We start from the raw sequence: 21,747 nt of genomic DNA, 5'->3' as shown, positions 1-21,747 counted from the left end.
GAGACCCAGAGGAAGCTCCTGGCTCCTGGCTTCGGATCAACCCAGCTCCAGTGGTTGTAGCCACTTGGGGAGTGAACCAGCAGATGAAAGACCTCGCTCTCTGCCTCTGCGTAACACTGCCTTTTAAATAAATAAATACATCCTTTAAAAAATGCATCCCTTGGGTGGGAAGGTGGTTATGGGGGGGTGGGGAGAACCGCTAAAACCCAAAAGTTGTACTTTTGAAATTTATATTTATTAAATAAAAGTTTTCTATAAAAAAAAATGCATCCCTAACCAGTTCACCCCTGTTCGTCAGCCACTTTTGCCTGGACTACTGTAAGAGCTTCCTTTAGGTTCTGGGTTTTCTGCAGCAGCTAGACCACCCCAGGGCTGTGCTCATGTGCCACCATCTCAGTGAGGACTCTCCTGACCACCCTATTTAAAGCTGCACTTGGGGTGGGGGGAGCCTTTGGGTTAAGACACTGGTTAGGATTATGCATCTCATTTGGTAACTTTTATTGAACAGATGAATGGAAGGTTTTTCTTTGCTTAACTCAGGATAATCCTTTTAAAAGTAACTAGAGTTTAAACTAGATTTTAGAAAGTTTATTTCTTTGAAAGGCAGAATGATGGGAGTGGGGTAGGTGTGGAGTTCCCACATTTATGGTTCACTCCCCAAACGCTGGCAACAGCTGGGACTGTGCTAGGACAAAGCCAGGAGCCTGGAGCTGCAGTGGTGTCTCCCATGTGGGTGGGTGTCAGTGACCCAAGTACTTGGGTCACCATCCACTGCCTCCCAGGGTGTGCATTATCAGGAAGCTGACCAGCATTGCAGAGTGGCTGGGATTCAATCCCAGGCACTCCTATTGAGCACGCAGGCATCCCAAGCGGCAGTTTAACCCAGGGACCAACAACGCCTACGCCCGTGATTAAAAAAAAGAGAGCTCCCACCTGCTGATTCACTCCCCAAATTCCCGTAATGGTCAGTGACTAAGACCAGACCAAAGCCAGGGGCCAGGAACTCAATCTTGGTCTCCCACGTGGGTGAGAAGGATCCCACCGCTGGAGTCGTCACCACTGCCCCTCAGGTCTGCATTAGGGGACCTGCAGTGAGGACTGGAGGCGGGTGTGGAACCTACCCACTCCGATAGGGCACACCCCGGAGTTTTAAACTGTGTGTTAACCCCTAGGCCAAATGCCTGCCTTGGACTTTGATTTAGCCATAATCCAGTTATTTCCAGATGAAGCAGCCGGAGTGTGCAGTAGGAACGGAGCGTGAGGATTGTTGAGTGCGCCGGGTGCTCTGCCTCACCTTGTAGACTCAGTAAAGACGGAAAAGTGGCTGTGAGCGAGCTGGCACGGACACCTCACCGCAGACAGCTTCCTGGAGCCTGGGTCTGGCGGAAGGTGGAAGGGAGGGCGCCCGAACCAGCTCCGCTGCCTTGCCAGGCGGAGCCACCCGGTCCTCGGAGGCCCCAGCTGCCCTGGGACTGCACCTGCGGCTCCGCCCGTGTCGGCCGTCGCGGCTAGGGCGTCGCAAGCGTCTTCGGGGCGACACTCCAGCGCCACACACAGCTGCTTTACACGTTTTTAAGCCTTTTGTCTTGTTTTTATCGTGGCCACATACACACAACATAAAATCCACCGCTTGAGTCATTTCTGCAGGGTCCCCTTTTTATTGATTTTACTTTAAACAAGTAACCTCGGAGTTTTAAATTCCGACGTGGACAACGGCGAACGAGTGGAGAGCTTTCACCGAGACTTTCGGGACCCGCGGCAGGCGTCTCCATTTTGTCGGCCAGGGCCGGCCTCGCCGACGGCAGAGCCGCGGTCCGGAGGCGAAGGGTTCAACCCCCGGGCACTTCTGCCGGGATCGGCCGAGTAGGAAACAGCCGCAGCCTCGGCCTCCGTTCGCGTCTTTCATGGCCCTCTTTTCCCGAGGCGCCGCCTTCCAGTACCCCGGTTCGCCTCGCTTGTCCCGGAGGCGCGCACCCCTGCCCCCGGCCGCGCGCCCCCGGCTGCACTTCCCGCCCCGCGCCAAGAAAGAGGAGGCGCCGGCCCCCGCCTCCCACGCCGCCGCCGCGCGTCCGCGCAGGCGCGCGCCTCCCCCTCCCCCAGGGCGCGCGGCGGGCGGCGGGCGGGGCCGGCCGGGGGCGGAGCCGGCGCGGGCTCCGCGCGGGGCCGGGCCCGGGATTAGTTGGTTTCGGAGCGGAGGCGGCAGCCCCTGTGGTCGCGAGCGCTGAGGAGACAAAGCCGCGTCCGGGGTTGGGGGGGGCCCTGCCGGGGCGTGCGCCTCGCTGAGGCTCGGTGGCGCCGCAGCCCGCGGGGACGGCCCTGAGGACCGGCGCGCCGCCGCCTCGCAACAGGTCGGCCGCCTCCCGGCCGCCGGACTCTCCGCTCCCCTCCCCCGCACCGCGGCGCGGGCTGGCCGCCCGCTCCCATGCAGTTCGGAGCCAAGATGATGCCGGTGAGCACGGGCGGGCGGGGGCGCGGGCGCCCGGGGGTCCCCGCCGCCGCCCCGGAGTGAGAAGCCCCTCCGACTTCCCCTGCCTGATTTCTGTTGTTGTTGCGGTTCTGGGCGGTCAGGACTGGGGCACTGGTGAACCTTGTTCCTTGCGTTGGCTGTTTATTTTTAAACTTTTTTACTGGCGTGCAGCGCGCGTACTTGTAAAGGGTGCCTGTGCCGTGGCCGTGATCGAGTTTCGATCCTGAGACCTGCGGTGGGAGCTGTGTCGGAGCCTCTTGGTGGAAACCGGTTCAGTGCTGCCTGTGAAGTTTCGGCTCGCAGGGCAACCCCGGTGCCCGGCTCCCGGCCGGCGGCGGCGCGCGTGGCCGGACCCCGCGAGAAGGGGTCGCAGGGGCTCCCGCAGCGTCCAGTGCGGGCTCCTCACGCCTGTGCCACCGAAGCGGGCCCGGCTTGGCAGGCATCCCGTCCGTGCGTTCTGTGGCTTCACTTGTTCAGAGGAACAGCCCTTCCAACATCCGTGGAGTGGAGTCGGCACAAGATTAGTTTATGTACGCTCAGGCAGCGCGAGTGTGACCTGCTGCCTCCTCACTCCCTTGCCGAGCCTCGGTAGGGCGTCCTAAGCCTGCACGAACGGGACGGATACAAAAGTTGGATCGGTTTGGGATAGGCTCTTCTGTTGGGGTTCAGGGAATTTGGAAGTGTTAATAAGCGTTCTGCATCCTAGCTTACTATGTGGTATGAAGTTTGGTTGAGGATGTGAGTGCCCAGTTTTCAAATACGTGCTCTGGATATGGGTGGAAAGCTTTTGTTAAGGTTTTGATTCCATACGTTTGCGTTTCTTTGTCGTGGTTTAACTTTTACAGGTTGTCTGAATTTTTCCTGGAAAATAGCAGCAAAAGGACAGGTGTTGGTTGTTGCAATCTGGTTTCCTCCTTAAAGCTCAGTTTTATGTCAAGGTGTGCTTTGGAGTTTCTTTAAAACCTAGGGAGGTTTTCCTTCTTCCGACTCCAGTCCGGATGATCAGAATTCATAAAAGTTATGTGGCTCTTGAGGTTGAATTCGATTTAGTGGTGTGGTTTTTCTGGTTGCCTTTATGCATCTTAGCACAGACTCAGCAGTTTGGCTAACACTTTAGTTTTCGCTCAGCTACGTTCTTTAGAGATGCGGGGGTTTGTTTCTTAATTTGAGAGGCAGAGAGACACACAGAGAAAGCTGGTTCACTTCTCAAAGGCCCACAGTGCTGAGCTCTGGGCCAGGCCGGATGCAGGGCCCAGGGATGCTATCCAGGGCCCTAGCATGGGCGGCAGAAGCCAGGTTTCTTGAGTCCTCACCGCTTCCTTCCAAGGCCTGCATTGGTGAGAAACTGGTCAGAAGCCAGAGCTCTGATCCGATCCAGGTCCTCTGGTATGGGATGCTTTGTGTCCTAGCCGCTTGATCCTGTTTTGCTTTGTTTTAAATGACTTGTCCCTCAGTTTCATTGTCTGTAAAACCGGGATGATGATAGTAGGCAGCTCTTAGGATGGTTTTGAGGATTAGAGTTGCTGTTTGTGAGGGAAGGGAGATTAATTGGGTAGTTCTGAATAGGTCCAAGATGAAAAAACTTTTCCTCAGTTTGCAACACTGTATTGTTTAAACTGGAGGTTCTTGTGCCTCAGAAATAATGTTTCATTTAGCAGCCTCATGTTATGTTTCTTTATACTGAAATATTTTGGATACTTAATAAAAGTTTATCTTAACATATTTCTCCAACTTTTTAATGTGCTTGGATTTTCATTCCAGCATAAGTGAAGTTTTATTATTTTAAAAATGCCAATTTGTCAGGAAAAGCATTGTGCTTAATATAAAAAAGGTAGTCTCAGACTGTAGGCAGTTGCCTTGATAACTTAAAACATTTAAAATAGACATATCACAGCCGGCGCCGCGGCTCACTGGGCTAATCCTCCACCTAGCGGCACACCGGGTTCTAGTCCCGGTCGGGGTGCCGGATCCTGTCCCGGTTGCCCCTCTTCCAGGCCAGCTCTCTGCTGTGGCCAGGGAGTGCAGTGGAGGATGGGCCAAGTGCTTGGGTCCTGCACCCCATGGGAGACCAGGAGAAGCACCTGGCTCCTGCCTTCGGATCAGCGCGGTGCGCCAGCCGTGGCGGCCATTGGAGGGTGCACCAACGGCAAAGAAGACCTTTCTCTCTGTCTCTCTCTCTCTCTCTCACTGTCCACTCTGCCTGTCAAAAATAAATAAATAAATAAAATTAACAAAAAAAAAATAGACATATCACTAACCATTTTAGCCATTTTTGAAGTGTACAGTTCTGTGGCATTAAGCGCATTCCTTGAGTGGCTTTTCTTTCTTTTTTTAAAGATTTATTTACTTGAAAGGCTGAGTTACAGAGAGGCAGAGGCAGAGAGAGAGAGATCTTCCATCCACTGGTTCACTCATCTGATGGCTGCAATAGTCAGAGATGGGCCGATCTGAAGCTAGGAGCCAAGAGCTTCTTCTGGGTCTCCCACGCGGGTACAGGGGCCCCAGGACTTGGGCCATCTTCTGCTTTCCCAGGCCATAAGCAGACAGCTGGATCAAAAATGGAGAAGCTGGGTCTTGAACCAGCACCCATGTGGGATGCCCACACTGCAGGCGGCGGCTTTACCTGTTACATTACAGTGCTGGCCCCTCTTTTTTCTTTTCTTTTTTAAAAAGATTTATTTATTTTATTTGAAATATTTATGGGGGTGGAGTGAGGATCTTCCATTGGCTGGTTCACTCCCCAAGTGGCTGCAGTACCCAGGGTTGGGTCAGGCTGAAACCAGGAGCCAGGAGGTTCTTCCAGGTCTCACAGGTGGTTGTCAGGGCTCGAGCACTTGTACCCCGCTGCATTAGCAGGAAGCTGAATGGAAGTGGAGCAGCCAGACACAAACCAGTCGGTGGCTTAACCCACTATGCTGGCCCCTTGATTTGCTTTTCTTTTTATTTTAAATTTTTAAAAAAGATTTATTTATTTATTTGAAAGTCAGAGTTAACACAGAGAGAGAAGCAGAGGCAGAGAGAGAGAGGTCTTCCATCCGCTGGTTCATTCCCCAGTTGGCCGAAATGGCCGGAGCTATGCCAGTCCAAAGCCAGGAGCCAGGTCTCCAACGTGGGTGCAGGGGCCCAAGGACTTGGGGCCATCTTCAACTGCTTTCCCAGGCCACAGCAGAGAGCTGGATCAGAAGTGGAGCAGCTGGGACTCAAACCGGTGCCCATATGTGATGTTGGCACTGCAGGTGGTGGCCACAGTGCTGGCCCCGCCTTGATCTGCTTTTAAAGGCATTGTGAAGATAAGAGTTTTCTATTTAGACTTCATTATATTAAAAATGTGCTTATTTGCACATTGTGTTCGTGTGTTTTCTCACCAACTGGTACCAATCTGTTGGTTTCTTTTATGTGGGATGTGAAGTGATAATTGTACCCAAAACCAGTAGAAGATGACTTTAGTAGGCTAACTAAAAATAAATAGGCAAGCGCTGGGATCACAACAGAGGTAATGATAGGGTACTGCAGGCAGGGGAGTGATAATTACTCTCATTTTCAGTTACCTGCCATGGTTAATATCTCTGGTTCTATGATATTTCTGCAACTTGATGGGGAGAAACTAATTGATCTTTCATACTTGACACGGTCTGACTTTTGTTCACTGAAGAAAGGCTTATTTGCACTTTGAAAGTGTGGCCTTTAGTGATCCACTCACTAGTTAGAGGATCAGATGGAGGCGGTATCAAAGGCAGATGTTTCTAACCATTGAAAATTACATTAGATATCTTTATGTATTAGATTCAAACAAAAATATGTTAATGAAAGAGCTTGGCTAACTCAAAGGGTTTCACTGTTTTTTCAGATAATAGTTTTATAAAAATTAACTGTAGCTGGCACCGCGGCTCAATAGGCTAATCCTCCGCCTGTGGCGCTGGCACACTGGGTTCTAGTCCTGGTCATGGCACCGTTCTGTCCCAGTTGCTTCTCTTCCAGTCCATCTCTCTGCTGTGACCTGGGAGAGCAGTGGAGGATGGCCCAGGTCCTTGGACCCTGCACCCACAGGGGAGACCAGGAGGAAGCACCTGGCTCCTGGCTTCGGATCGGCGCAGCACACCGGCCACAACGCGCCAGCCGTGGTGGCCACTTTGGGGTTGAACCAAGAGAAAAAGGAAGACCTTTCTGTCTCTCTCACTCTCCACTCTGCCTGTCAAAAAAAAAAAAATTAAAAAATAAAAAATTAACTGTACCTGTTGCTGATACGGTATACACTCACAAAAGACAAAACTCACATACAGTGTTCCCCAGTGCCACATAGACATCCAGAGGGCTAGAATTTGCTTATTTCACTTAGAGGTAGATGAGGGCATTTGTTTGGTGTCTGTCCAACTATAAGGGAAATGTTCTGTTTCTGGCTGTCCAGTATGGTAGTCACCAGCCACATGTGGCTACTGTACTTGAAATGGGACTGTGGAACTGAACTTTCAAAAAAAATTATTTAATTTTATTATAATTTACTACTAATTATTTTAAAAGATTTATTTTTATTTATTTGAAAGACAGAGTTACAGAGAGGTAGAGGCACAGAGAGAGAGAGAGAGATTCCTTCTGCTGGTTCTCTCCTCAAGTGGCCGCAATGGCTGGAGCTGAGTTGATCTGAAGTCGGAAGCCAGGAGCTTCTTCCGGGACTCCCAAGTGGGTGCAGGGGCCCAATGACTTGGGCCATCTTCTACTGCTTGCCCAGGCCATAGCAGAGAGCTGGATCAGAAGTGGAGCAGCCAGGACTAGAACCAGCGCCCATATGGGATGCCGGTGCTTCAAGCCAGGGCTTTAACTTGCAGTGCCACAATGCTGGCCCCACTAATTTTATTTATGTTTAAATAGCCATACATACCTCATGGTTACTGTATTTTTTTTTAAAAGACTTATTTTATTTATTTATTTGAAAGGCAGAGATAGAGTCAGTCAGTCTTCCCTCTGCTGGTTCACTGCCCAAATGGCCGCAATGACTGGAGCTGTGCCAATCCAGAACCGGGAGCCAGGAGCCTGGAGCTTCCTCTGGGTCTCCCACGTGTGTGCAGGGACCCAAGGACTTGGGCCATCTTCTGCTGCTTTCCCAGGCCATAACAGAGAGCTGGACTGGAAGCAGAGTAGTTGGAACTCGAAGTGGTGCCCATATGGGATGCTGGCACTGTAGGTGGCGGCTTTACCCGCTATGCCACAATGACGGCCCCTGTGGCTACTGTATTATAAGTCAACAGAATGTCATCATGGAGCCCTTGTACAGATAATATTTTCAAGGAAATTATTATTAAAATGATCAGTTGAACTGATCATGGCTTAATTTTTAAATGTATGACATTTTATCTTTTTACTGCTGTAGAGACATAATTATTTCTAACTGTTTTATGATGTAATAAAGTCTGATCGTTTGAGCTTTCAACTTTGGAGTCTAGAACAAAAATATTGGCTACTGCAGTATTTCCTTTTAGCAGGTTGACACCTGGTCAGGGAATTTGTTTCTGAAGGTAACTGTGCTGTCTGTGCAGCTAGAAGACCAGTAGCCTCACTTTTGCTTTATGGACCCAGCATGCTTCTGCTGTGCAACTCTGCGCTCACTTTTGCTTTAAAGACTTGCCTTTAAAGCGTTTAAAAACACTGGTTTTATTTGCACATACTTCCCAAACTGAAATTGTATTTTGAAACTAAACATTTTTCAAGATACAGAATTGGGACATTGGACTTATATGGCTATACGTGTTCTGAAAAAATTGTTTTTTGTTGAGTAAAAATATAGCAAGGTAGCTTAGATCAGTTTTTATTCCAAAAGAAGGTGTAGATTAAGTTTGTAAAGATGGTTTCTGTCTTTACAGAATTGTAATTCCCAAAGGCTATTAAACCAATAATCTATTTTTAAAAATGTGCAAACTGTCTCACATTTCATGTGCTGTGGTTAGCTTTGTTGCTTTGTGACTCAGGCTGTATTAATTAAAGCTGAAGATGTTTGAAAATTTGTGTATTTTCAGTGAAACTAAATGTAGATTTTTCAAAGAAATATGCATAAATACATGCCTGCTTATATTTTAAAAATTAAAGAGTATTTAGTCTGGCAGGGATGCAGAAGGTCTTTTATTTATACATTGCTTTTAGGAGGAAGAATTGTTTTCCTTCTCTTCATCCCCCTATCCCAACAGTGAAAACAAAACACAGCATTGTTTCCTGGAGTTTTTAAGGAATACTGTAGACCTTTATCTCTTTTGGTAATCTACCACAATGTGTGGCACTCTGTGAAAAGTCTTTCTAAAGCTAATTTAATGCTGAACGCTTCTTGAAGCTCCTGTGTTGCTCAGCCCCTGTCTAGCTCCGGTAGGAGAGCTGTGAGCCAGCCTGTGCTAGCACAGTTTGTCACTGAGAGTTAGAAACCTCTCACCACCTTCCTCTAACAGGTATCTGGAAGAAGAAGAAGAATGGGACATAAGGGTGTAGGAATCCAGAGGATTCTTCCCAGCTCATGCCACTTAATCCAGTCAAACATTATTTAAATACTTGTTCTTTGATGATGTGCTAGGTAATGAACAGAACAATTTTCTTATCAGATGTAACTGGGAAAGGAAAACACAGATGATGGAAGTGTGTATGAAGTGTGTACTGCAGTTGGATTGTAAAGGAGATGCGAAAATTCTCCATCTTACTGGGACAGGTCACGAGCACGGCCCTTAAGAACACAGAGTGTTAAGGAGGCAGGGATTCTTAGAACACTTTGCTTAAGGTCTTATCAAAAGAAAATGGTCTTAGCAAATAAATGCTAATTCTAAACATTATTAGCTGGTGGGCAGGGAAAGTAGCTTTACAGATTTAGCAACTGTGGTCATGTTTAACCTTTTTCTACATAATATATTCAGAAACAGATGATTTATTCCAATGATAATAGAACTAGATTTGTAATGAAAATGTTTATTTGACCAGTAGGTGCTGAACTTTTACTTTTGAAATGCATATATTAATTATTCTCTAGAATCACATTTATAACTTAGTACTGCTACTTCATTTCAATTTCAAACATTTCAACCAGAAATCCCTTAAGGCACAAGCGTAGACAAGTTAAAAACCATCATGAAGAAACTGTTATAGAATAACAATTTAAAAAAAAGATTTTATTTATTTGAAAGGCAGAGTTACAGAGAGGTCTTTTTCCTTTCCTTTTTTTTTTTTTTTTTAAGATTTATTTATTTATTTGAAAGGCAGAGTTACAGGGAGAGAAGAAAAGACAAAGATCTTCCGACAGTTCAGTCCCCAAATGGTCTCAAATGCCCCAGGGCTTGGCCAGGCTGAACCAGAGCCAGGAGCTTCGTGGGTGCAGGGGCCTGAAGCCATCTATCTTCAGCTGCTTTCCCAAGCTCGTTAGTAGGGAGCTGGAAAGGAAATGAAGCAGTTGGGACTCGGAACTGGTGCCCATATAGGATGCTGGGGTTGCAAGTGGCAGCTTTACCCGTTAGGTCACAGTGCCTGCCCTAAGAGAGATCCATCTGCTGGTTCAGTCTCCAAATGGCCTTAACGGCTGGGGCTGGGCCAGGCCAAAGCCAGGAACCTGGAACTCTGTCCAGGTCTCTCATGAGGGTGGCAGGGCCTAAGCATGTGAGCCATCTTCCACTGCTTTTCCAGGTACATTAGCAGGGAGCTGGATAGGAACTGGTGGCCAGTGTTGCAAGTGGTAGTTTAACCTGCTATGCCACAATGCTGGCCTCTAGAATAACAATTTTAACTACTAGTGGTAATAATTTAGAAAAGATTAAGGCAATTTACCTGTCTTCCACAGTAAAATGGGCAATTTATATGTAAAGTAGGGGGGGTCCCATGCCCTGTTCTGCAACTGCCCTCCTAGGGGCAGGTGAAGGCACCTCCCCTGAGAGTCCCTTTGTGTGCCTAACACTGTGCACAGGGATTGAGCTTGGTCCTCCCAACTAATCTGTCTTTATTACACTGTGAAGTTGGTTTTCCCATTTTCATGCAACAGAGCTGGAATAAGAAGCCCCGAGGATTTAAGTAATTTGCTTTTGGTCACTGGCAGAAATGAGTTTGAAGCAGGTCCTCCTGCAGATACATGCTCTGTTGAAGATTGTGGCTGCCTGGCTGGCACACCGGGTTCTAGTCCCGGTTGGGGCGCCGGATTCTGTCCTGGTTCCCCCTCTTCCAGGCCAGCTCTCTGCTGTGGCCTGGGAGTGCAGTGGAGGATGGCACAAGTCCTTGACCAGGGGAAACACCTGGCTCCCGGCTTTGGATCAGCACACTGCACTGGCTGCAGCGGCCATTGTGGGGTGAAAAGGAAGACCTTTCTCTCTCTCTCTCTCACTGTCCACTCTGCCTGTCCAAAAAAAAAAAAAAAAAAAAGATTGTGGCTTCCTGGGTCAGACTCCCTTTTGTATACTTGACATGGCAAACAGTAGCCATGATGTAACTTCAAATACCTGTTCTCATAGTCAACAATAATTATTTTTGAAGTAGAAAAAGTTGAAGACATCTTTCCCCTATTTAAATCCAAACTGGACAAGGAGATTGGCAAATAGTTGTTTTGTCATTTCAAGTGATATGAATGGAGGTGCTTACCTTTCCCTGTGTGAAAGCAACATCTCAGTGACTCTGTTCCCCATCCGTAGAGATCACAGGGCTCCCACATCTACAGGGAAAGAGAAGGAGCGTCCTAATTAACCCCTGACTCAGGAGTGTTGGACTGCACCTTCCTGGAGGTGGTATCTGTAATGTGGGGAGAATGGCTGAAGTGCAGTGAGCACGTTGGGAGACCTTGAGTGCAGGGAAACGTGACCGGTGCTGGGAGATGGCAGTCATCCTCACCATGGCCAAGCACCCGCTTGGAGCGGCAATGACCTGAAGGCTCGTCCAAGTGGCGTGCAGGGATGATGCTTCACTCGTAGCTGCTGGGCTGTGCAGCGGGTGGTGATTCAGCAGGCAGAGGAATTTGTTGGTGGTAAATTAGTGGCAGATTTGGAATGAAATCACGTTAATTACTGTTTTTCATTCTCATAGACTGGATGATTATTTTTGGATGGCCTTTTGGGGACATCCACTGTGTTCCAGGCACTGTTCTAAGAGCCACTGGACAATTTTCAAGGAGCTTACCTTTCATGGAGCTTTCTGGGGAGTTTGGGTGTGTGTGGGGACCGACCATAAGCAAAGAAGAGAAGCATGAGCGCTAAGTGGGATTTGGGGAGTAATGTGATAGGAAAAGCTGCTGTAGTTTGGATGGCTGGAGAGGAGACATTTTAGCTGTGGGTGGAGCATTTTAAGTTGCAGAATTCCCAGGGACTGGGCCAGAGGCTCTTCGAGGTTGATAGCAAGGAGTGAGTGGGAAGAGCAGAGTTGAAGACCTTCCAGCTTATGGGTTTGTCTTGGGCCGGCGCACTGGTAGCTGCCACAGGAGCTCCAGGTAGTAAATCTGCTTTATAGAAAAGCTCACTCTGTTGCTGTGTGGGGAATGGATCTCCGAGGGGCCCAGTGGGACTTGGGAAGTTGGCCAGGAGTGGGAAGGGCTTAGAACATCGCTGTGGAAGTGAATTCAAGGGTTCTTTTTTTTTTTTTTTATTTAATTTTTTGACAGGCAGAGTGGACAGTGAGAGAGAGAGAGAGACAGAGAGAAAGGTCTTCCTTTGCCGTTGGTTCACCCTCCAATGGCCGCCGTGGCCAGCGCGCTGCGGCCGGCACACCACGCTGATCCGAAGCAAGGGTTCTTTTACCACACTGCAGGCCTGCTGATAGTAAGAACTGGAGGTGAACTTAACATGATTTGTCACCTGTTCTAATAACTTGTCCTAGTGACATTTGGAAGCCCTGAAGTGAGTGAAGAAGCAGGAAGACTCACCCAGGGTTGAAATAGGACCAGGGCAGAGGTCACTGCCGTAGCCACAAGCACCTTCTCTGGGACTAAAGAGAAACTAAATCATATCATCAGAGAACTGAGGAGCTCCACAGAATGATTTAAATTTACACTTGAGGGAGGGATTTTGGTGCAGTGGTTAAGATGCTGCTGGGACCCTCAGGTCTCACATTGGAGTGCCTGGGTTCGAGCCCTGAGTCCACTCTGCTTCCAGCATCCTGCACTGTGCACCACGAAAGGCAGCAGGTGGTGGTTCAGGTACCTGGACCCTGCCATGCACGTGGGAAGCCCTAGATTGGTTTCTCAGCTCTTGGTTTCTGCCTGGCCCACTCCTGGCTGATAAAGGCATTTGGAGAGTAAACCAACAGATGGAAAATCTCCCTGCCTCTGTCTGTCTTTCAATTAAAAAGTAAAATTAAAACAGGCTGAGAGGAAGCCTTCTGGTTCTTTAAAACTGAATGAGGTGTTCAGGTTTCTTAGGAATCCATAATAAATGCATTAGAACAATGATTTTTTAAGATTTATTTATTTTATTTGAGAGGCAGAGTTACAGAGAGAGGGAGAGACAGAGGTCTACCATCAGCTGATTCATTCCCCCAAATGGCTGCAACGGCTAGAGCTGGGCTGATCCAAAGCCAGGATCAAGGAAATTTATCCGGGTCTCCCACGTGGGTGCAGGGGCCCAAGTACTTAGGCCATCTTCCACTGCTTTCCCAGGTGCATTAGCAGGGTGCTGGTTTGGAAGAGGAGCAGGTGGGACTCCAACTGGTACCTATATGCGAGGCCAGTGTTGGAGGTGGCAGCTTAACCTGTTAAGCCAAGAGCTGGCCCCTTAGAACACTCTTACATGACTAAACTATTCTGGAGACTTCTATGTTTTTCCATTTCAAAGTTATTCAATCTCTGTGCTTTTATATTATTTGTATTTCCCTTTTCCTGACAGTTACAAAGTAGACAGATCTAGGAAAAATCAAGTCAGAGCTGGCATTAGGTCTCTCCATGCCAGTGTCTAAACATCCAGATGAAGCTGCTAGTTTGAATACTCAGGTAATTTTGGAAAAATTGGTTCATTTCCTAGAAAGAAGCAATTTTTTTTAAAGATTTATTTATTTTACTTGAAAGAGTTACACAGAGAGAGGAGTGGCAGAGAGAGAGAGAGAGAGAGAGGGAGAGAGGTCTTCCATCTGATGTTTCACTCCCCAGATGGTCGCACGGCCGGAGCTGCGCCAGTACAAAGCCAGGAGCCAGGAGCTTCCTCCGGGTCTCCCACGTGGGTGCAGGGGCCCAAGGACTTGGGCCATCTTTTACTGCTTTCCCAGACCACAGCAGAGAGCTGGACAGGAAGTGGAGCAGCCAGGTCTTGAACTGGCACCCATATGGGATGCCGGCGCTTCAGGCCAGGGCATTAACCCGCTGCACCACAGTGCCGGCCCCAGAAGCAATTATTATTTTTTTTTTTTAAGATTTATTTACTTGAAAGAGTTACACAGAGAGAAGGAGAGGCAGAGAGAGAGGGAGAGAGAGAGAGGGAGATCTTTCATCTGCTGGTTCACTCCCCAGTTTGCCACAATGGCCAGAGCTGTGTTGATCCAAAGCCAGGAGCGAGGAACTTCTTCTGGGTCTCCCACGTGGGTACAGGGGCCCAAGGACCTGGGCCGTCTTCTACTGCTTTCCCAGGCCACAGCAGAGAGCTGGATCAGAAGTGGAGCAGCCAGGGCTCGAACCAGCACCCATGTGGGATGCCAGCAGTGCAGGTGGCGGCTTTACCTGCTATGCCACAGCACTTCCCCAAGGGTAGCTATTTTGGATAATGGTTTGCAGATGGGCTCTTTCCCTGATAGGTTTGCTCGCTGCTTTCCACAGCAGGAGACCTGGGTGATCATCCTGCTTCCCTTCCTTTCATCCTCTGCCCGCTGTTTGTTCCCTGTGACATAGTGCCCTCTCTCCAGGCCTGGGGCTCCTTTCTGCTGTGTGCAGCCTCTTGCCTGGACTGGTGCAGTGCTCTCATTTGCACCCCTCACTTAGTCTTACTTGTTCCCTGCACCTTCCCTCGTGCGTCCACTGCTTCCATGGTGGTCTCTCTGCACCAGCACCGTGACTCTCCCACCCAGAACTCTTCCGGACTACCTTCTCTTACAGGACTGCATGCAAACCCCTGAGCCCTGAGCCACGTTTCTTTATGTAGTCTGGCCTAGTGGGTTTCAACCTGTTTGTCTCAGTCTTACTTATCCATTCCAGAATTTTTAGTCCAGTTTGCCACATAGTAGAAATGATCAAAAGAGCACCAAACATATCTGTGTTTAAAATACTTCACTGGCCGTGGTGGATCGCCTGGCTCCGTGTGCCATGGAGGAGTGTCTGCTTGCCCTTGACTTTTCAGCCTGCCTTTGGAATCCTGGGAGGATCTGTGTACTTCCTCTTACAGGATCCTAAAGGAATCTGCGTTAGGATTCTCTGTGGGCTGAAGATGTGATTCCTTCCTTTTGCCCACAGCAAGTTGTCCCCTGTTGCATTTCGCACCCGATGACCCACTCTACTGCCCCAAGGTTGCCCTCACTATGTGTGTATGAAACGAGTTTCTTTGTTGCAAGTTTTGCAGCATGTCTGGGGCTGGTGGGTTGAGACTTGACCTGTCCCTTCCTTCATCTGGCCCGTGCCAGGATTGCAGTCAGGATGGCGAGCTGGGTTTTGTCTCTCTTGCCCATGTTCTCTTCCTGCTTGTCAACCTCCTGCTTGCATTGGCTGCTTACATGCTGTGTTAGGTTGTCTTCAGTTCTCGCTGGACCTGGGCTGTGTCTTGGGGAAATTCACTGTTCTGTGGGCTTTGTGGGCTCCACTTTTGTTCTTCTTGCATCAACTCAGCATTGGACACATTGCAGGGTTTAATAAATATTGTTTGGGTGAATGAATGAATATTCTTAACTTTGATTGTCTTCACTCAGGGTAGTTCTTGCCCACACTTCCATAGCAAAGTGGGAGGTGAAAAGGAAAGAACTAGGGGTGAGCATTGTGGTGCAGTGGGTTAAAGCTCTGGCATGTGGATCTGGCATCCTGTATGGGTGCTGGTTCGTGTCCTGCTGCTCTACTTCTGATCCAGCTCCCTGCTGAAGTACCTGGGAAAGCAGCTGGGGATGGCTCAGGTCCTTGGGCCCCTGAACCCATGTGGAGACCAGGGGGAGGCTCCTGACTCCTGGCTTCTGGCGTCAGGAGCTCAACTCCAGCCGTTGTGGCCATCTGGGAAGTGGGCCAGTGGATGGAAGACCTCTTTGAGTCCCTACCTCTCTTTGTTAACTCTTTAAAAAAATAAATCTCAAAAAAAAAAAAAAAAAAAAAAAGGGAAGGAAAGAACTAGAAGCAGTGGATTGGTTGTACTCAGAGCATCACGGGTGGATCTTAAAAATAGAGTGCCAAGTGGAGAGAAGCAAATGGCAGGCTACCGTGTAGTACCTTTATGTAGGGTAAGACCTATGCCTACAAAACAGCGGGGCTTGGTTTAGAAGGAAGTGTGCCAACATCAAACTTACAAAATAGTTGGCAGGATAAGAATTAACTACATATATATTTTTAGTTCATTACTTACTTATGGATTGTTTATGAGCTATTGAGAGCAAAGTAGCCTAAGGTGAGTTACATTGAGGGTATAATCACAATTTGAACCCTATCTGAATAAATTTGAAAAGGAGAGAGAAGATGTCTTAATTTATCCCCAAAAAAACAGAATGCTTTGTTTTTTCATCTGAGACGTTGGCATTGAAAAAGCCTCCTTTTAAGTGCTGCCAGGCATTTATGGATAAACATTTCTTGTTTTAAGATTTATTTATCTGAAAGGCACGCGGGGCAGGGGGGAGACAGAGATATCTTCCATCTGCTGGTTCACTCCACAACAGCTGGGGCTGGCCCATTCGATGCTAGGAACCCAGAACTTCATTTGGGTCTTCTATGTGGTTGCAGGGGCTCAAGCATTTGGGCTGTCTTTTGCTGCTTTCTCAGGCACATTAGTAGGGAGCTGGATGGGAAGTGGAGCAGCCTGGACTCAAAACAGCATCCAGAGCAGCAGCTTAACCCGCTGCTCCCCAATGCTGAACCCTGGTTTTAGATCTTAATACAGTCTATGGCCATACCACCCTGAATGCGCCCGATCTCATCTGATCTTAGAAGCTAAGCAGGGTCAGGCCTTGTTAGTACTTGGGTGGGAGATCTCAATACAGATTGAGCATTCCTAATCTGAAAGTCTGAAATCCAAAATGCTCTAAAATCTGAAACTTTCTGAGCACCAACATGACACAAGTGAAACATTTTACACTTGACTTCACCTGATGTGTTGTTGGTGTGCTAAAACATTGTATAAAGTTACATTCAGGCCATGTGTGTAAGTGAAGGTAGTATTTAGACTTGGGTTCCATCCCCAAGGTATCTCATTACATACGTGCAAATGTTCCAAAATATGGGGAAAAAATCCCAAATATAAAATACTCTGTTTCCAAGCATTTGCAATAAGGGATACTCATCCTTTATTTTTTATTATTGGAATTTTCTTAAATTCAAAATATGCAAGATACATTCTGGTGGTTATGGATCATGGTGTTCTGCTGTTATTGGGTTATCTCTGGCATTATAATGATTAATACACTGTACAGTTGATATATATTGCTATTATCTGCTAGTCAAACAACTAATGCTATCCATTGCTTATAGCAGATCACTCAGAAACCTAGCTTTTTGTTATTTTCTTGTGGAAAAGTTGTCTAATGCAGTGATTCTCAAACTTGTGATTAACCCCTGTGTTTCTGATTTAGAAAGCCTGGAGTGGGAGCCTGGGACGTTGTGTGTGACAGGTTCCCTGGTGATGCTGATGCTGCTGGGCGAGGGCCACACTTTGAGAACCACTGCTCCAATGCCCACTCCCTCGCAGCAAAGCCTGCACTCCTTGTTCCTGACACAAAGGGTGCTGTGTGAGGTGGGGCCTGGTGGCCGTCCGCTGGCACTGGCACAGGCCCCCGTCTCCAGTGCAGTGGCGTTCAGTCTAGTCGTGGAGCAGTCCTAGCTCCTTCCCAGGCAGGGCCTTTTCATGGGATGCCTTCCCCTACATGTTGCAAGTGCCCAGCTTTTTCATTGTCAGCTCGGCTTTTTCATTGTCAGCTCGGATGCCCCCTTCCCCATCATGATTATGCAACTGTCTTTCCTGCCTTTCTTTTGTAATTTTCTACCACGTCCCTCTGCGGACTTTGGTGTCCCTTGTGTATTACTGTTCTGTCTGCTGAAAAGGATGCAAGCTTTCTCATCACTTTATTTCTGTTGTCTAAACTTGCTTGTGTGCCCTGTAAATACAAATGGATGAATGAATGAAAGGCGTTGAAGTCAGTAAGGAGTTGAGAGGAAGACAGAGCCAGGAGCTTCTTCTGATCATGCCTGTGCGTCTCAAGGTGGAGCTGTTAGCTCGCGCACGCATGTCAAGAAGTTGATTGCCAGACCCTGAGACTGGCAGACTGCTTGCTGCTAACACCCTGGTTTTCAGAAGGTAGTGAATTTTCCTGTCAGTTAATGTAAGCCTTTCATAGTGTATCGTTTCCTCCCAAGAATGCTGGCCAGCCCCGCATCTGAGTGTGTACTCTAGATAATGAGTGAATGGCCAGGATGCTCCATGTGTGACTGATTAACTTTAACAGAGTATTGTTCAGATGGGATTGAGGCTTCATGTGTTTGTTGTTGATTTCCAAATTCTAACTTAACTATACATCACCAGATGTATAGAGATGTATAGAGAAACTGTGATGTAAAACAGAAAATCCCATTGATGTGATTTTTCTCATTTTGCGTTAAATAATTAAATTGGCTGATAGAAACTGATGAGCTGATGTCAGAAATATGGCATGAGAAAAAGTAATACACTCATTTAGTGTGGAAGCAGGTTTAACATAGAGCCCAGTTCAAGTCCTGCTGCTCCTGTTCCGATCCAGCTCTCTGCTATGGCCTGGGAAAGCAGTACAAGATGGCCCAAGTCTTTGGGCCCCTGCACCCACATGGGAGACTTGGAAAAAGCTCCTCGCTTCAGATTGTCCCAGCTCCAGCTGTTGTGGCCATTTGGGGAATGAACCAGTGGATGGAAGACCTCTCTCTCTCTCTCTCTATTTATCTGTCTCTATCTTTTTCTCTGCCTCTCTGTGGCTCTTTTTAAAAAAATCTTTTTTTAAAAAATTGAGCCTTAACAGAACCTTGGCAGACATTACCCAGGAAAATGGGTGGAGATTTTGCAAAGCAGTATAGTGGCCCCAAGAGTAAACTCTTGATGACAGACGCAGCTCAGAAATCATAAGGGGCCTCTGAGAACTGTTATAACGTTGGAATGCATTATTGGGGAGACTCAGCGATGTAGTGTCCCCATGGCTCCTGAGAGGGGCTCCTCCAAGACCCCTAAGGGTTGCCCCCTCAGAGACTGGGGATACCTGAAGGAACAGTCCTAGGTGAGGCCACCAAACAGCATAGCATACTTCTTGGAGAGGGATGGCAGCCTGGCCACAGCTGAGGCAAGAGCATTTCTGAATTAGGGATCAAACCCACTGGTGCTCTTGGGGTACATTCCCTGAGGAGCAGGAGGCAGAAGATTCCAGAAGACTGGAACAACCTACATCTCATTCCTGAACTCTTTCCTGTGTTCTAAGCTGTGGTGGGGTTGGTTAAGTGTCTGTGTGTATGGGTTTGAGAGACTGGATGCTTTGGTTGATGTTGCTGTTTCTTAATTAAATCCTCTTTCTGTGTACCATGAGAGGTATTTTAGCTTGGTGAGGTTATAGGAAGTATAGTTATAGGAAAGCAGTAGAGGATGGCCCAAGTCCTTGGGCCCCTGCACCTGCGTGGGAGACCTGGAGGAAGCTCCTGGCTTCTGATCGGCGCAGCTCTGGCCATCTGGGGAGTGAACCAGCAGATGGAAGACCTCTCTCTCTGTCTCTACCTCACTCTGTACTCTGTCTTTCAAATAAATAAAATAAATCTTTTAAAAAAAAGATTTTTTATTTACTTGAAAGAGTTACACAGAGAGAAGGAGAGGCAGAGAGACTCCCCAGATGGCTGCAATAGCTGGAGCTGTGCCGATCCAAAGCCAGGAGCCAGGAGCTTCCTCTGGGTCTCCCATGTGGGTACAGGAGCTCAAGGCCTTGGGTCATCTTCCACTGCTTTCCCAGGCCATAGAAGTGAGCGGGATCAAAAGTGGAGCAGCTGGGACTAGAACAGGTGCCCATATGGGATGCCAGCAATGCAGGTGGCGGCTTTACCCACTACTCCACAGCGCCGGCCCCTGAAATATGTTCTTTAACTTGGTTTCTGCTGCACCACACTTTTGGGTTTCTGTTTTTTTTACTGATGACTCTTGCTCAGGTTCCTCAGCTGGCTTGCATCTGCTATGGCACCCTGGGTTGTTGTCCGCCTAGCCCAAAGCACAGTCCTCAGCTCTGTTTCCTGTCTCTGGCTGCTCTGATCTGGTCTCTTGATGTCAAGTGCAAGCATTTGCCTATTTCCTCACATGTCCTGAATAATGTCTGCTAGTTGTCTCATTGGATTTTGAAGTCCCTGTCTTGTGGGCCCTACTTCGACCTGTTCTTCCTTCCTCATCTCAATACATTACACCCCTTTTGATCCAGTTGGTTAATCTGCAAGTCCAGATTCATCTTAATTCCTCTCTGTCTTCACATCCCATAGCCTGTCCTTTGAGCAAGTGCTGATAGCTCTGCCTTCAAAATGTGACTGAAATCCAGCTCTTTCTTGCCACCTTTGCTGTTTTCCACAGTCTGTGCTACAATCATATTACAGAGTGGGGCTGCATCTACCCCTCTCTCTCTTTTAAAGATTTATTTATTTGAGAGGCAGAATTACGGACAGAGAGAAGGAGAGATCTTCTGTCCGCTGGTTCACTGCCCAAATGACCAAAACGGCTTGAGCTGGGCTGATCCGAAGCCAGGAGCCAGGAGCTTCTTCCAGGTCTCCCACACAGGTGAGGGGCCCAAGGACCTGGGGCATCTTCTACTGCTTTCCCAGGCTGTTAGCAGGGAAATGGATAGAAGAGGAGTAGCTGGGACTCCAACTAGTGCCCATATAGGAGCCAGGGGCTGGCACCACATTGATCTCTTAAGTGGACTTCCTTCCCTGGCTCCCTCCAGTCATTCATGCAGCAGCCAGAATTGAGTTTTTTAAAAAGTAACATAGATCATTTGCACACCCTGTTCAAAACCCTCCAGTGACCTCCTTTTGAAAAAAAAAATTGAGACATAACTCACATATCATGAAATTTTTACCATTTTGAAGTATGGTTTTTATTGTAGTCACAAGGTTATGCCACTATTGCTATAATTTCCAAAATTTTTCATCACTCCAGAAAGTTGTCTTGTACCTGTTAGCAATCACCCTCCATTTCTACTTCCTGCAGCCCCTGGCAACCACTAATCTACTTTCTGTCTCTAATGATTTGCCTCCAGTGGTCTCAAAATTAAAATCCAGCTCCCTTGCTGTGGTCTTAGGCCGCGGTTCTCAGTGTGTGGTTTCTAGACTAGCACATCAGCATCACCTGGGAGGTGGTTAGGAAATGCGGAATTCTCGGTCAACACCCTAGACCTATGAATCAGAAATTCTTAGGGTGTGTCCCAGCATCTGTGCTTAACAACCCTGTGTCCATGCCCAGGTTTGCAAACCTTTGGCCTATAAACACTTGCATATCTGGCTTCCACTTGCCTCGCTGAACTAATCTCCTGTAATCCTTTCCTCTTGTTCCCTCTGCTGTGGCCTTCCCCTTCCGCAGAGGTGACCGAGGTTCCCTTCCCTCTGCATGGTCTTTGAGACCTAGGCTGGTCTTGTGCCCTCACTGCTCTGAGCTGGTTGCCTGATCTCCCAGAGCCCTCTCTGACTGCAGAGTGGGAGAGGAGTGCTGTGATGCTGGCCGTCTTTTGCTTGTTCCCCTACCCTCTGTCTTCACTCTGTATCTCCCCTGCCCTGCTTCGTGCCTCAGGAGGATGACTTCCAGAAACCGCATCAGCGGCTTCTCTCGCCATCTGGCTTCTAGCTAGGTTTGCCCAGTGGGGACTCGTTGGAGGACATAAGGTGGGGGCGGTTTTTACTCCCTCCCTCCCCGGGGTCTCCTGTGGGCTGGGATGTCCCTCTCCACACAGTTCTCTCTCAGCTTTGGACTGTGTGCAGTGTTAGCTGTTTCTGATTATTTCTGCATTGGAGCCCAGATCATACAGTGGATGATCCATACGTACTGAACGAAAGGAGTGCTGGGACAGAAGTAAGACGGCTTTTGCAGCGGCAAGGGAAGAGATGAGAAGACCGCTCTGTAATTTCAGGGTGTTTGGCTTTGCCGCTCTCTGTACGCTGCACCATTTAGCAATTCCTGAAAAAAAGGTCCTTTTCTTTCCTATTTTCC

General features: G+C 48.1%; 1 protein-coding gene across 2 annotated transcripts in view; it reads left to right on the top strand.

Annotated features, from left to right (window-relative positions):
* Positions 1 to 2,200: 2,200 nt before the first annotated feature.
* Positions 2,201 to 21,747, top strand: part of TP53BP2 (tumor protein p53 binding protein 2) — a 70,233-nt gene continuing 50,686 nt past the window's right edge. Inside the window, exon 1 of one of the 2 annotated variants that reach the window (XM_062210442.1) lies at positions 2,201 to 2,449. In XM_062210442.1, coding sequence (XP_062066426.1) covers positions 2,423 to 2,449 — 27 coding nt within the window. In that variant the 5' untranslated portion in view covers positions 2,201 to 2,422. Of the gene's footprint in view, positions 2,450 to 12,196; positions 12,220 to 21,747 lie in introns of those variants that run through there. The other variant, XM_062210441.1, reaches the window with a different exon arrangement.

The sequence above is a fragment of the Lepus europaeus genome, chromosome 14 (assembly GCF_033115175.1).
Source record: "Lepus europaeus isolate LE1 chromosome 14, mLepTim1.pri, whole genome shotgun sequence".
Classification (NCBI taxonomy): Eukaryota; Metazoa; Chordata; class Mammalia; order Lagomorpha; family Leporidae; genus Lepus; species Lepus europaeus.
The sequence above is the reverse complement of the archived record's forward strand: the minus strand, read 5'-3'. Positions and strand labels throughout refer to the sequence as shown.